The 16,508-nt window shown below is 38.4% G+C and overlaps 1 protein-coding gene across 2 annotated transcripts in view; it reads right to left on the bottom strand.

Annotated features, from left to right (window-relative positions):
* Nucleotides 1-16,508, bottom strand: part of LOC127443777 (phospholipid-transporting ATPase ABCA1-like) — a 49,303-nt gene that overhangs the window by 17,831 nt on the left and 14,964 nt on the right. For both annotated transcript variants that reach the window (XM_051702650.1, XM_051702651.1), the window contains exons 6-16: nucleotides 15,054-15,175; nucleotides 12,038-12,229; nucleotides 9,846-9,935; nucleotides 4,479-4,716; nucleotides 4,232-4,371; nucleotides 3,825-3,941; nucleotides 3,173-3,367; nucleotides 2,031-2,236; nucleotides 1,714-1,890; nucleotides 955-1,177; nucleotides 96-317 (exon numbers count right to left, since the gene is read on the bottom strand). In XM_051702650.1, coding sequence (XP_051558610.1) covers nucleotides 96-317; nucleotides 955-1,177; nucleotides 1,714-1,890; nucleotides 2,031-2,236; nucleotides 3,173-3,367; nucleotides 3,825-3,941; nucleotides 4,232-4,371; nucleotides 4,479-4,716; nucleotides 9,846-9,935; nucleotides 12,038-12,229; nucleotides 15,054-15,175 — 1,922 coding nt within the window. The remainder of the gene's footprint in view (nucleotides 1-95; nucleotides 318-954; nucleotides 1,178-1,713; nucleotides 1,891-2,030; nucleotides 2,237-3,172; nucleotides 3,368-3,824; nucleotides 3,942-4,231; nucleotides 4,372-4,478; nucleotides 4,717-9,845; nucleotides 9,936-12,037; nucleotides 12,230-15,053; nucleotides 15,176-16,508) is intronic.

The following is a 16,508-nucleotide window of genomic DNA, read 5'->3' as shown; positions in this document are numbered from 1 at the left end:
TTGGCCGATATTCTCAAAATGGCCAAATATCGGTCAATTAATCTGCCTGGCCGATATATCGGTCTATCATTACAAATGACATGACTGACACTTACCACTACCACTTTGGCCCCAAAGCCCACATAATCCTGCCAGGCCACACACAGGACATAGGGCAGGTAAAGGGTGAAGTATATAATACCCCCGCAGGCAGCAGCAAGGTTAGCACGTGAGAAAAGCGTACTGATTAGGAAACACTGCATGATGGTCACAACAGCGAAGGAAGCCAGGAACAAGTAGATTACACCAGGGTCGCTGTATGGGAGAAGATTTCCCATCTGAGGCAAAAAAATGGAAACAACAAATGTTAGGGACACTTTTTTGTTTTACAGAGAATGCACTTTGCAACAAACGAGCAAAAGCCAAGCTTCGAAAAGACGTAACAACAATGTTGAACCATCCAGCATATATTCAGGCAATGTGCATCTATGTAAGTTCTGTGTGTTTGGATGGTATTAAACTGAATTTTACAGAAACTATAAGTGTTTATAGAAATTATAAGCGTTTACACAAACTTAAGCTTTAAGCTTTTGCCTCAGTTCTATTTATCAATCAGTTTTATCAATCTTAAGGATAATACCCTTACAAAAAATCTGGAGTTCTGACAAATTTGCTTACATTTTCCACTCATTATTTTCACATGCAAATAGCTTTTGATTAGCCACAAATGTTTGCCGGAAGTTTGCAGCTTTTCACCGGTAGTGGTGAACCTGTAGCAAACCTTTGGCGACAGTGAAGAGTTTGCCGCAGGTGAAAATAATGAGTGCCAAATTTACAGCAAGTTTGCCAGAACTCTCGATTTTTGTAAGGGTGTCCATTCAATTTACCACTTTATGAGCACATTTTACTGAAAATTGTGCTGCTCACGGAAATATCAAATTTCATTCAATTCAATTCAATCAAGAAGCTTCTTACCTTCAGGATGAGCACCAGTAGGGCAGCGCTGATGAGCAGTGGGATCAGACTACTGATGAACCAGCTCAGCCACAAGGTTCCATTATCGAGACCCATTATCCTCATGGTCTCCTTCAGTCGAGCTTCCTTCTCGTACACAACACCTTTGATGATGATTGCCACTGAGTACATCCACGCCAGAGTCATGAACAGAGGCATTGAACGACTCATGACCCGCAAGAAACTTGAGCGAAAGAGACAGTGTGGGTTAGATTTTCAGAAAGATAGAAAGCTGGTATAATGTAAGACTAAGGCTCAGTTCCAAAAAGCAGTGAGTTCACTACACAGGCATCATTTTAAGGCAACATAGATGCGCTCCTGACGTAAGGCCTGTTCCAAAAAGGTAAGACAGATACCTAGTTTTTTTGTCCTTTGCGGAGAATGCAATTGTTATCATTAATATGCTAATAAAAAAAGCTAATAAAAGTTGTTAAATCAATTTTTTAATTGACTATTTTATCCAATATTTGCACAGTATGTGCTATGCATTTATATGCTTATTAGATTTACAAATAGACATTAGAAATAGGTCACTTATAAGGTTCTGTTTCAGTTAGGACGCAGCCTTAGAAGGCAGCTGCCTATGTAGTAGGTATTAGACAGCAAGGCAGCTCATTAGGTTTTGGAACAGAGCCTAACTGTTACTCATTTGAGCTGTGAATCTGTGATCATAAGAAGTAAATAAGACAGAACTAAAGACTACAAAATGACATTTCTTACATGTCATCCACATAGCAGGGATACGGCATCTGCTGAAGGTAAACTCCAGTTTTCTCTTTACTGCCCGTCAGTGCCCGGATGATTCCATTCTCAATAACATCCTGCAGGTAGGAAAAGCCGCCCCAGATGTAGCGCAGATCTTCAAACGGGTCAGCCCGAGGACCAGGGTCCCAATAGCTACAGCAAACACAATAGTTAGATCAACAAAATCTATTTTTTAAGAGTAGCATTTGCGGTGTCAAGTATTAAGAAGCTATAAGAATGAATGATTAGCCAAATTCAGCTTATCACTACCATAAAAATATGGAGTCTCATACCCGTCCTTGATCTTGTTGGTGCGCTCCACATTATCAATATCCATACGGATCTTGTAGTTGACATTGGGAGGCAGCTCGGCTGTGTTGGATTGCATATCAGGAAACACTATGCCAGCCCAGAACTTGCGATCATCCAACAGACGCATGGATTTATTTACCAAACGCTCCTCATTAGCCACCGGTTCCAACTTATCCAGGGTCACACACTTTAGGGAAAGAAGTTGAACAGTTTATCAGAAAGCAGTCAGGGCCGGGTTAACAATGGTCAGTTCTGGTATTTGGGTAAAGTGGGCCAATTTACAAGATTATATCACACTATAACAAGGTTAATTCAGTTGATTTTGGCGCCTTCTTTGGCAATCTGCCTTAAGTACAAACAGCATAATTGATTCGTTAGTGTAAATTATATGCAAACTGAGAACTGTTTCACTGTCTGATGTGCCGACCTGACAGTAACCCAGAAAAATAAAAGACAGACACTTTAAGAGGAACAAAATGAGGTACAAACTGATTCCGTTTTCTTAGAATCATTAAATTGATTAGCGGCGATGATGTGATGTCCACTTTAAGGAATAGTGTATGACTTTCTTTCTTCTGCAGAACATAAACAAAGATTTTTAGAAGAATATTTCAGCTCTGTAGGTCCAAAAACCACATAAAGTCAGCATAAAAGTAATCCATAAGACTCCAGTGGTTAAATCCATGTCTTCAGAAGTGATATGATAGGTGTGGGTGAGAAACAGATCAATGTTTAAGTCCTTTTTTACTATAAATTCTCCTCACTGCCCAGTAGGTGGCGATATGCACAAAGAATGTGAATCGCCAAAAACAAAAGAAGAATGTGAAAGTGAAAGTGGAGATTTATAGTAAAAAAGGACTTTAATATTGATCTGTTTCTCACCCACACCTATCATATCACTTCTGAAGACATGGTTTAAACCACTGGAGTCGTACTGGTTACTTTTATGCTGCCTTATGTGGTTTTAAGAGCTACAAAGATCTGGTCACCATTCACTTGCATTGTATGGACCTACAGAGCTGAGATATTCTTCTAAAAATCTTTGTTTGTGTTCAGCAGAAGAAAGAAAATCATACACATCTGGGATGGCATGAGGGTGAGTACATGGTTTGTGTATATATACCTCCATGAATCGGGAGATGGTCTGTATGGCCTGATCGGTCTCGTTGAACACCTCTCGCCACGTGTAGGCTGTCCCGTGGGGACGTGTGTCCTCTGATGCCTTGGACAGAAAACTGGAAACATCTTCCACGCGCCAGTCTGTCCCAGTTAGCTTGGCATTAAAGAAGCGAGCGCTAGCGTTGTTCTGGAGGAGTGTCTGTTTGGGAAAAATAACATTTAATTAAATCACAGTTTTGCATTATGAAAAATAACACAATTTAGTGCATCAATATATGAAATAAACAAAAAACACTTTTATTACACACTATCAGCTTGGCCTTAAAAGTCATGTCAAGACATATCGGGATTTGGCCAGGAGTCGTACATTTTGTGGCAACAATAAAACAAATCCAACACTTTTTCATTTTTGCAGCAGTGGCACGAATGAGTCCTACATTTTCCCAGGGGTTTGAATAAGTGTGCATCCTGCATAGCACCACACGTTGTGTGCCATGTGAGCTCAGCTTTGAGGTTAACATGCAGTACCACTTATGTCCAAAAGGGGGCAGTATGAAGTTCACATTTGAGCTACTCGCAGCTAAACCATGCGGTAAGAGGTGATTTTTCTCAAGAGTCTCTTGGTTTAAGTGGGTGCTTTTGTGTGTGTAACTCACCCGAACCAGGTCCATTTCCTCACTGTCCTCCATAAAGTTCCAGATTTTGGGTCTCATCTCTTCCCACATGCCTCCGAGATCCCTGAGCACTCCCAACTCTTGAAATGTCTTATTGACCTGAGAGTAAGAGAAATACAGTTAGGATGGTATATAAATAGCCACACTTTAGACTTGCGGCATAAAGTCTGGTAAACCGAGAACAAAATATAGCAAGGCTGTTTCTTATAATGGTTGTACGTGTGTAAATTTTTAGTTCAGAATTACTTTTCATCCAAAAGTACTGATTATTTTACAGACAAACAACTAAGCGAAATACACAGTTTGGCTCATGGATATGTAGTTTACTTGATTTGCCACAAAATACTTTGCACTGCATTAGCAATGCTACTCATTAGCTGTGTCCTGACCTCTTGGATGATCCTCTGGGTGGCCGGAGTATCTGGCGTGTACAAGATCTTTCCCATGAGCAGCGGCTTCAGTGCCCTCCAGATCATGCGAGAAATGGGACTCGACTCCAGGCCTTTCATTAAGTTGTTACAGTAGGGCGCTAAAGGAAAGACAAAAAGGCTTGTAAACAATTTAGCGTTGTTCATCATTTTAGCCCTAAAATTCGTGGCTTCCGCCAGTAAGAAAGTGAAATATGAATTCACTCACTGGAGGAGTTGTCGTAAACAGACTCGTCGTCGCTGTCATTGCCGTAATTACCGAACAGGGCCTTGTAGTTGTTGTCCTCGTACCAGTTGAGGGACTTTATCTTTAGACCTCCGCCCTCGGGGTGGCCGCAGACGATGCGGGACACGGCCTGATACATGTGGTTGGGGGACTGTGTGCTGTTTCCCGTCAAATACAGGATCTCGTTTCGCATGTCTCGCCAGCTCTTCATACTCGCAAACTGAGATGTGCACAGAAATGTTTTATCACTTAAGAGTAAAAAATCTAGGTAAAAGTAGGAACTACTTAAAGGTGAAGTGTGTAATTTCTGCGCCACCTGTGACACCAAACGTAAAAAAGTTTCCTGAACACTCCCCTCATCTTTAATTGGTAGAACAAACAGATAGTCCCACCCCAAAACTCACAGCATTGGTTGAGCCAATGTTGTATTCCATCGCAATATACAGATCTGAAATGTAGGTGGCACTCTAAAGCATCTTAGCCCTCACAGATGTGCTCGTCCATAGACATTCAGTCTAATTTTCAGTTCAAGCACCACCCTTGTTATTTCATTGAATATCTCGGCCTCTGAGTGGACTAGAAGCTCAATCTAGGAGTCATTAGAAAGATGATCCTCCCCTCTGCGAGGATATAAAACATTTGATCACCAATAGTCGAATATTTATTTTCTGATGATTTGTTTTGCATGATTTTCCTTCTGGATGGCATATTTTGCTCTGGACATCTAAGATATAACATTGGATTATTCAGACAAGCAAGCTCACAGACAAGTATACAATGGCTCATTTTTAGAGAACTTCCTAAGGTAAAAGATATAAAGATTTTGGCTACTTGGGGCTTACAGCAGCAGTTAATGGAGCATAAAAGAGACATTTGTATTTGATGACTTACAGAAATCATATTTCACTTTGTGATTCTTTTGAAAATCTTTTCAACTGTGGTATAATGGCAACAAACTTAAATGTACAGTCACATTCCTGAGAGTGAGAGATTTCATTTGTTATATGACTTGTCCATATACGTATGTTCTATGTGAAGGACTTTTATTTTCATATAAATATTTCTACCCCATTACCTCTAGAGGGCGCTAATTTTCAACGAGAATGTTTTGAGGGCTTATTTTGTTATTTAAAGTAACATAAATGCAGAAGTGATGGTTATCTCTGAAAAGTTCAGATTCTAAGCTCTCAAATGATACCTCAAATGCCTGACTTAAGTATACAGAGACTTTAACGTTTTAAGCGTAAACTTTTTCACGATAGAGCGCCCCCCTTTGGACCCGGCAGTGGGTCCATAGAGTTTAATTAAGTATAGTCAATCCAAGCTAAATTGTTGATAAAAGCCAAAATGGTACTAGGATTTTTTTTATTCTGTAGATGCGCAATTGATTATCAAATAAGCAAAGAATTGTTAAGCTTGTCGAACATCACAACATGAGTTGGCTCATACTAAGAATTGTTTGTAACTGTTTCTCTGACGTCGTGAACTTTTTTTAAAACATTTAGACACTGCATGACATTTAACGCTTGTGCTTAACAAATTATTTTGCAATAAACCATATATTGTTAAAGCTGCATGAAAATGATAAGACTAATATTCTGAAATGGGACACACACAGAAAATTCCAGCATGCAAACATGATGACGATCCATGACCATTAGATGATTTTATTTGAATGTTTTTGTTTAGGTGAGGATCTTAAAGTGAGTGTTCAGTCCACGTGTTTGCCTGCATTTGGACATGAAACTCCGATGTATCACAGGGTGTAATTATTATAAAAGTGCTGTCAGTGTCAGCTGAAGGGTGTTACTGATGTTGACTAAACCCAAACATAATAATGATAATAATAATAATAATAATAGAGAAATATGCTTATTCTCTCCAGATGTCTGACTCGTGCAGTCCTTACTATTTCTTAGCATTGTCATTATTAATGACGTGCATGCTGTTATTGGTTAAAAAACAAAAAACAATCCTCCAACAAAAATTCTGTTTTTGCGTTCCACATTTAAAATAACAGCATATAGGTTTGGAACAACTTAAGGTTTTTGTAAATAATTACAGAAGTTTAATTTTGGGATGAATTATTCCTTGAAATGTATGTTCTTAAATATGTTTTGAATCAGCATTCAATGATTAAAAAGGCTCTTCTGAATTATCTGTAAAAAGCCTTTTGACAGTATTTGTGTTTATTCAACTAGGACTGCACTGCAGACAAACAATGTACAAAAAAATTGAACGTAGAGCATGAATTTTGTGTTTTTAGGGCTAATCCAGCACTTGGAGAGGTATGAAAGGGAGTTTATGAAAATCAGAATCTTGTGCCACTTGCTTGGCAACAAGCTGAATAGGAGTGCTGCTGTAACACGTTTGTGCCTGCCTGTGAAGAGAGGTTACTATCGGTCATTCTTCTAATGAAACAGAAAGAGAGCTCAAGAGAACAAAAGACGATAACCTACTTTCAGACATTCCATCGCAATCATGGAATCATCTGAAAATATGTGTTATGAAAATTGTGAAATAATGTAAACAAGAGTGAAATGTTTTCATTCTGCAATAAACGGATGGCTTGGCATGTTACATAAACCTTTGTTTGAATGTTTGAGTATGGGTTATAGTCGGTCAGGTTTGTGAAGGATGATTCAATATTATTCACAGGGTTATAAACACTTCTGTCATGTGCAATTCCCCAAATCACACTAACAATGAACAATACTTAACAGCATTTATTAATCTCCATTAATGTTCATTTCTACATATATGGTACTTTTAATGCAAATAATGTATTAGTATGTTAATATTAGTTAATGCATTATGAACTAACATAAACTAACAATGAAAAATACTTTAACAGCATTTTTTAATCTTGGTTAATGTTATATTCTACATATAATACTGCATTTTTAATGTTAAAAGTGCATATGTTAACATTAGGTAAATAATTATGAACTGCAAAAAAGGCACGCACATCCAGTCTTGATACCTATATTTATATATGTCACTGTGTGTTTTGTCATTTAAACAGGATGTTGTGAAAATGTTATACTAACGCCTTTGTAGTACGGATATATTTAATGTTTGTATATGTCTTGTAATGTTGTGTTGTATATTAATTTATTTTGTATTTATATGACATTGTATAGGTTGTTTGTAATGTGATCAGGTGACCCACACTAGATGGTCGATTAAGGAATGTTTTTTTAAGTCTGAGGAAGAGCAGGATGCTCGAAATGTCTCTTACGAATTAAAATCCTGTTCATGGGAGTTTTCCCAAGTGTGCGTTTCCTTGTTTGTTCTCTATTAAATTATTATGAACTAGCATAAACCAACAATGAAGAAACAATATTTTATTTATAAATTAGCATGAACCTTCTTCTTTTGGCTGCTCCCATTAGGGGTCGCCACAGCGGACCATCCGTGATCCGCATATTTGACTTGGCGCAGGTTTTACGCCGGATGCCCTTCCTGACACAACCCCCAGTGTCTGGGGGACTCTCACGCACACCTACGGGGCAATTTAGAGTCTCCAATTCACTTAACCTGCATGTTTTTGGACTTGGAAACCGGAGCACCCGGAGGAAACCCACGCGAACACAGGGAGAACATGCAAACTCCACACAAAAAGGCCCAGTTGAGCCAGGACTCAAACCCAGTGCTAACCACTGAGCCACCCCTATAAGTTAACATGAAACATTTTTGTAAAGTGTTACCCTTAAAATTGTTCGTATTCTAAAATCATCTATTCACTTTAACATGGAATTTTTTTTCCCCAAAGAGCTCACCCGATAGCAGGAAACATTTTGATACTAAGTTCTTGTGTACATGTACGTCTTATAATTCTGCAACAGTAAAGTGCATTTAAATGAAAAGGTTCTGAGTATCAAGATCACACATCGGCTACATCATCCAGGAGTCATGTATCCTGTTAGATCATCAAGTGAGGTTTTATCTACGCCCATTCCACACTTAGCTCAGCATGTGGATCATTAGTAATGGAAGAGACTTATTGTTACATCTGTCGCCTTGTAAGCTATCATAAGAGGCATCTGAAGAAGCCTCCGATGTCAGACAAGCATGCAAACAGGGCTGCGTAACTCGAGAAAAAAGGCACAACCTGGAGTAACCTCTCTGTCATTGGCTTCAGCAAGGGTTACTAGAGTTCAGCTCTTATGTGAGAACAAAGAGGAACTAATGCCAGTCAGTGCTGCGTCAGCATTTACTCAATTTCTGTTTCTGTTTCAAACAATAAAACTATGCCTGACTGGAAAACCAGATTGCTTGTAATACAGATTCCCAGTCAACAAATGCCCTGTGTGATGTAGAAACAGGACAGAGGAGGAAAAGTCTGCTTTTCAACCCCTTCGAGATTTAAATGCATGTTACTTCGCATTTACGGAGCTCAGCACTTTTGCCCAGAGCTGGCAGGAGCTGTGAGCCGGAGTCTTGTGATAGGGCAAGCTGCTGCTGCTGCTAACTCACTTATCACCCTTGCTAAGGTTTGGTTTCTAAACTCTGGACACCGAATACTTGGGAGCAGTGATACTGAGGTGGGCTGCATAAGTTGGGTGGCTTTGGAAGATCCTCATCAACAGTATGGCTAATATGTCAAGTGTCGGTTTCTAAGAGCGGATATGTTTGGGATGCTGACCAAAATAGCTGTTTGTTGTTGATGTAACTTTTTAGGGCAATGCAGTGAGCTCAATAATTATCACTTGTCCCAAAGCAAAGTAAAACTCTGTGATTTAGTGTTTCAAGAAAGACATCTGAAGTGGGAAAAACTAAAACAAGTCATACTTTTTGCATGAACTTGCTCAAATCGGTCATTTTTGACCGTGACATAAAGTTTGACTATTTACTTTCTTAATTCATGTTCCTGGTCTTTTAGTGAATGATTCATTGGTGCATGTTATTCCTAAGAAATAAAATGTTTGCCTTCATTAACTTTTTTCAAAGTGTAATAACTGGCTCCACCTCTGAAATGACTTTACTTCTCAGCTGACATCACCAAGCCCTTTTTAAACCCCTCCCCTCCAATCACATGGCCTCATTCTACTATAAAATGCTCACTTTTCACTATCTAATCATTATAGTTCAATAGCCCTTTTCACTCAGAAATAAGTCACATTTAGGAAGTAAAATGGGATGTTAACGTCTTTAAAGTCATTGATTCTTATAGGATTGATTTTGCCAAAAGCTTCAAGAAGCATTATTGCATTTGCAGTTTTGTATTGACTAATCCAGATCCATGGGTCTAATACGGGATAAGAACATTTGGGAAGCTGAGGGTGGGATTAAACACTTCACCCTGGTGTCTAAAAGAGGGTGAGGGGTATTTTAGGGTGCACTTACCTCCACTGCTAATGCTCCCAAGCTCTCCAGCAGGCTGTCTGTTGCCAAGGACACATCTTGGATAATCTTCGGGTCTGACTTTACGTCTTTCTACAAGGCCAAAACATAAGAGCGAAACATTATTAGCTAATCAAAGGAATCATAAAAATATACACATTTCAAATACTCCCTGAAGCCAGAAATACCGATGCGAATCCTTGGTGAATGCATTACAATTGGTCCCCTTGTATGTACTTAATTCTTGCATTTCTTTGGAGGTAACAAAAGTGAATAATCAAGAAGGCAATCGAGTTACTTTCAACAAATTCTAGAGCAAATAGTTTTCCTAAAAATGTATGTCCACATATGTGGACAGCGGGACTAAATTGTGAAATTTTAAATAATGCCAAGCTATAGAAAGTCAGATTTTTTAATCAAATTGTTTACTATGTTTCAAGGAGTGTTGATTATTCATGTTTTTGAGACGTTACAGACAATACATCAGAAATTAGCATAATTAATTCTAATTCAAAGTAATGTCCAGCATCATCCAATCACTGACAACCATGTTAAAATAAAATGATACATTATAAATTCTGAATCTATGTACTGATTATCATTGTCTCATGTCTGTCAAACATGTTGAGTGATCCAAACATCATCTGCAGCCTGAAACTGAACGTTTGGTCAGATTTTAGGAGTGAATGCACTTAGTTGCACAGGAAATCTATAGGATGCTCCCTTGCTCCCTATTTAGTGAATGACTTAACCTCCAGTGTGCTGTCTGTCTGCACTGGTCTCAGAACAGTTCGAAATGCACCTTATTTTCATCCTAACTCCATATAAAGCCTCTGAAAGCAACATTTTTTAGCTTTTGAATGAATTCATTGATTATCTAAGGAAAAAATTTGCTGAAGTACACGTGTGAATTGTGTTTAGCAGCATGGCGTTTCGCAACAATTCGCTCAAATTTTACAATTGGCATATCGGATGAAACTAGAGACTCTAATTTTTTGACCCAAATAAGTTTAAATGTAAAAACATAACGAGGTTTTTTACCAGATGCAGTTTTGTTGCCGTTTCTCCCAAAGACAAACTCCGCTGTGATCGGCACCATGTTGTTTTGTCACATGACTCCGTACATCGAAAGTTGAATTTAAATTATGCGTTGCGTATAGTGAAGCCAAAATACAACGTCCACATATGTGTATGCAGGGTCGCACAAGGTTAATCTCTTCCTCCGCCATAAAGAGTAAAAAACACTGACCATAGAAGAAGATGCAAATTTACAGACTGTTTACACGACAGGTTATACGACTGCCCGCTATAGCGCCCCTTGTGGTTATGCTGATAATGCAACAAGCAATTTAATTGTGTTCTGCCACATTTCAGAATGCACAAATGTGTGAAATCGAGCTTGTGTAGCTAGAAATGTTTGTGTTGGGGTACTTGCAAATAGCTTCCCGGCCTTAAGCTAATACTGGGGCGATGCAAATCAGCCTACAAGCCATAAAGTAACTCTCTATGCAAAATTTCATTGTCCTCCTTGCTTGCATAACTAAATTACTCTATAATGATAGTAGTGGACTACCATCTTGAAATCTCATTACTCAGAAGACAAAGAAATAATTCACTCTGAAGTGAATGCACACAGACTCTTAACAAAGACATCAATATGTGAAGACTCTTGGCTGATGGCCACCGCTATCCCCTTTTCATGTACAAATATGGCGTGATAATTTTTCTGATTTACAAAAACACATTATGTAAAAGTGATCATTATGTGACCACAATGTTAGTCTGTTGGTCTTGAAGAGGTGACAAAGTTCACTGGGGCCATAATATAAAAATGCACATGTCCTAGATTGTCTATAATTGGTTTATTGAACAAGTCGCTGTGAATTTCTGGTGCACAAAGTCTTTATTGTAGCGTTTATTGTATTATTGTAGACCAGTAAAAACCTTTAATGGAAAAATATGGGACTAAGACATAAAACACACAGGCCAAATTCACTAAGCCATTACACCACTTTTGCAGTATACACAATTTTATTGAAAAAAGATGTTTGTGTTTATTTTCTTTTGATCATTCCAGCAGTAGTTGCACGATGTAGTCAAGCACAAAAATCAATCGAATGATTGAACGCCAATAAATCGACTACACAAGGCTTAGTCCTATGAACGGGATTTGAATAAAAGTTGTATTTACTTACACGGATTGGCTTCAGGAAGTCCAGGTTGGACAGGAAGTGGCTCTCTGCATTGTTCAGCCATTCAGGCGATGATTGGCAGATGATGTTTTGTGTCAGCTGAGACACTTCTTTATCAGCTATAGTCACAAATTCCTCCAGAGATGTAGAATTGCACAGGTCTCGAAGATGAACTCCAAACCCTTTAATAAGCACCTGATATATCAAAAATAAAAAAAGCAGTTAAAACAACATCTCTACAAGAAATGTAAGTATTTTTCAAAAACTGTAAATAATGGGAAAACATTTAGATGTCAAATGGTGTATCCTAAATCAAAACCGTTTACGTTGGACAGCTCTTTGAGGATAATATTATCTACAACAGCTTTTTGAAAAACCTCCGAAAAGGATAAAAACATCCACCATATACGTGGTACATGCATGAATTTTCTGTTACATTCCAAGTCTTCTGAAGCCATATGATAGCTGTACGTGAGGAACAGACTGAAACTGCGGTCGTTATTCAATGAAAATATTTTGAGCTCCCTCCGATCCAGCTCAAATCTTGTTATCAATTCCGCATTTTCAATTCTTCAAAATTTCTCTTTTATGTTCCACAAAAAAATGAACAGCATAAGGGTTTGGAACGACATGAGGGTGAGTAATCGGGTGAACCTTCCTTTGGAGGTCATGACAACATTTCAAAATCAAACATTATTTCCAAGCGAAGACATCTCGAAAGAGTCGGTGCGTGCGAATGAGTGTGTCTGTGAACTTCTGTGATTACATAATTACATGCTTGTTCTTTGAGGCAATGGACAGACCCTGGCCAACAGATAGAAGCCATTTTCTTTACTTGAGCTTTTAGTGTTACACCTTGAAACAGTGTCTTTACAGTCCACCATTCAATTGTAAAGAACAAGAAGTGCAGATGACTATGGCTGATTTGTTGATTTCTGCACCACTAGTGGCACGTAGAGTTGCAAATTGGAATTCCTATTCCTATGTTAAAGGAATATTCCAGGTTCAGTACAAGTTAAGCTCAATTGACAGCATTTGTGACAACGTTGATTACCACAAAAAATAATTTCAACTCTCCCCTTGTTTATTATTTAAAAAAGAAACATTTTAATTACAGTGAGGCACTTATAATGGAAGTGAATGGGGACAGTCCATAATCATTCAAATACTCACTGTTTCAAAAGTATAGTCACAAGACGTAAACAATATGTGTGTTAATATGTTTTAAGTGTGACACAATGGCTTACTAACCTTTGCCGTGTAAAGATATATTTAATATTTCAACTTCATTGTCATGACGACTTAACGCCAGTAAACCTTGATTTCTGGTAAATGTCGTAATGATGGCAAATCTCAGATTTTATCACACTAACATCTTGTTAACACGTATAATGTTTACGTCTTGTAGCTACACATTTGAAATGATGCGTACTTCAATGTGTAAGGACTAGCCCCATTCACTTCCATTGTAAGTGCCTTACTGTAACCATGATTTATTTTTTATTTTTTTTAATAATCAAAGTCTAAATATTTCTTTGTGTTATTCAAACATTATGCAATAAATGCCGTCCACTGATCTTAACTCGTATTGAACCCAAAACATTCCTTTCGCACTGAAAAATTACACCTTTAACCTTAAAATTATCTTATCAGTTGTTGTATATATATATATATATATATATATATATTTATATATATTTGGGCAATATTACCAGAATAAAGGAAGTCTATTTTTAGTAGTGTTGTCAGTCGATTAAAAATTTTCATCACGTTTAATCACATAATCATTAATCGTGATTAATCGCAGATTTTAAAAATGCTGAAATTTGACACCATACATCTTTTCCTCACAAAATGTATGTATTTCCATTTTAGAAAAGAAAACAAAAAAAATATGTAACAATATGATTTATTTATATTTTCCAAACAAAGCCTTCCACAGTATAAAGATAGAAATGCACTAAAATAGCACCAATTCAAGTAACATTAAATGTTTCCCAAAATCTAATTGGGAGTTTGACTAATTGAAAGATCTAGTTCCCCACATAGGTTGCATATTCATTGCAATGGGCATTAAATCTTTCAAACTCTCATATCCTCCACAATATCAATTCATAATTCGCGTCAGAGCGTCATCGCCAGCATCAAATGCCGCTTTGAATTCTACATGAAAAGCGCTTGCAGACAAAAACAGCTCATTCTGCATTTTGGTGATAGTTAAGACTTGGTGTGCTTTTGCTGTAATTAAAATGTGCTTGATTTCTATCACAAGTCCCATCTGGGCATCAAATAGTATTAAGAGGTTCTTTCTTCATCATTTTATAACTGACAGGGAAGCGATGTTGTGTGGTGTTTACGCCCTCCCAGCAAATTAGTATCCTGTATTTTTCCAGGAATTGTCCTCTGGTTGTAGCTCTGTAGGGCAACATGTCATGTGAGTCTACCACCACCCCTCTGCTTTGTCATAACAACCCCCCCCCCCCACCCCTCACTTTCGAAGGCACGTGCAGTGCACAGCTCTCTTGCTGCATCTGTGCAGGAGGTCCGTTATCTGTAGCATCTGCCTGTGACTGTCTGATTTCAACACAAACCCCCCCACCCCAAGGTCGTGTACTGTACTTGGCTCTCCTATAAACATTTGAAAAGCAGGCTGCATCATATCTCTACATACCAGCAATGTGTTACATAATAGACAGACTGACATATAATGACTACATTGGACGGAGCTTCGGTGAAATATATTTTAAACGTCGTGCGCACGTGTGAAGGTCATTAAAGAAAACACCAGCAAGAGCAATATTTGTGTATCGAGGCAACAGGTATTAACAAAAATATCATGTTCATCTGTGAAGCACATTTCATAATCTAAATTGACTGGTTGTATTATTTTATAATTGAAAAATATTATTGAATATTACTGAAGGTTAGAATGATTACAAGTTTTTTCAATTAGATCAAGTAGAAATAACAGTTCGAGGATTTTTTTAAACAGCTCGTAACTGTCGTCCTATTAATTTACCTTCTCCAAGTTGACATTAGCCTCCACTATCTGTCTCACAGCATGTTTGGGCAGGGTGGCATTTCTCTCCAGAAACACAGACAATGTTTCATTATCACGCAGAAAGTCCTTCAGCTTGAAACCTGCGAGGAAAACGAAACCATGTTAGAATAACAAACATAGCAATGAAATGATAATGAACTATTAGTCTACTAATTCTATATTGTTACTATTTTACACAAAATAGTAAACTCATCAAAACTATGAATTAACCCACTTAGAAGTATGGGAATTATGTAGTGACCCAAAATGTTTAACACACCAAAAATATCTTATATTCAGTGTTGGGTGTAATTCAATTACAAAGTAATTAGTTACTGTAATCTAATTACTTTTTAGTCAAAATTAGTCTAATGGATTAGATTTGAAATTATTGTTATCAGATTACAGTTACTGACTTTTAATTAATTTAATTACTTTTAAGTACATTATAGGGTTACGCTTATTTCTAATATATTAATTATGTAGAATATGTAACGAGTCATTGTGAATTAGTAATGTGATTGCTTTTCAATTGTGGCGGAATGATCCGCCCCTCCTCGTCATCGTCGCACCGCCTCTTAGGGCCGTCCTTCAACCAGGCTCATGACGGGAGTTGGGCAGGAGAACGGGAAGAGGTGCATAATTAATAAGCCTCGTTCTGACAGCGGTGAACGAATGCAGAGCACCTCTTCTCATGAAGCCGGCTTCAAATCTCCATGTGTGCACACACTGGCATCGTCGCACGCCCAGGACCAGAGCTGGGAGGGTTCGGACGAGATGATGCGCCACCGGACTCGCTCCTCGGACCCCTTGGGCCGATTAGATGAGTCGCTGGGGGAGAACTGCACACATCGCGGCCATTGGGCTAGAGGCCGGGCCGCCTTCCTCTCTCACCTGCCGTGGGCCTGGGAAGACAGGCCGCCAAGGACGCCGCTGCCCCTTGTGCCGTGGACCCTGGAGGGGAGCGTGTGCGCCCGTTGGACCCAGTTCATGCCTGAGCCATTCCAAAGACACTACCCTGCCCTTCATGGAGCCCCGTCTCACCGCGAGGATGCCAGATTCCCCCTTTATTATGAACACTATTCCCCCCTGGACACTTTATCCTCTTTATGGACATTTTACTTTTATTATTATTTCCAATAAATGCCTCTCCGAGGCTTGACGCCACACCCACTGTGTCTGTCTCTTGCTCACCCCGCTACACAATGAAGTGATTAGAAAAGTAATCTGAATATAGTTTTAGAGAAATAATTAGTAATTTGTAGCGGATTACTATTTTTAAGTAATTTACCCAACACTGCTTGTATGTACAGTTGTGCTCAAAAGTTTGCATACCCTGGCAGAAATTGTGAAATTTTGGCATTGATTTTGAAAATATGACTGATCATGCAAAAAACCTGTCTTTTATTTAAGCATAGTGATCATATGAAGCCA

Source organism: Myxocyprinus asiaticus, chromosome 7, assembly GCF_019703515.2.
Source record: "Myxocyprinus asiaticus isolate MX2 ecotype Aquarium Trade chromosome 7, UBuf_Myxa_2, whole genome shotgun sequence".
Lineage (NCBI taxonomy): Eukaryota > Metazoa > Chordata > Actinopteri > Cypriniformes > Catostomidae > Myxocyprinus > Myxocyprinus asiaticus.
The sequence above is the reverse complement of the archived record's forward strand: the minus strand, read 5'-3'. Positions and strand labels throughout refer to the sequence as shown.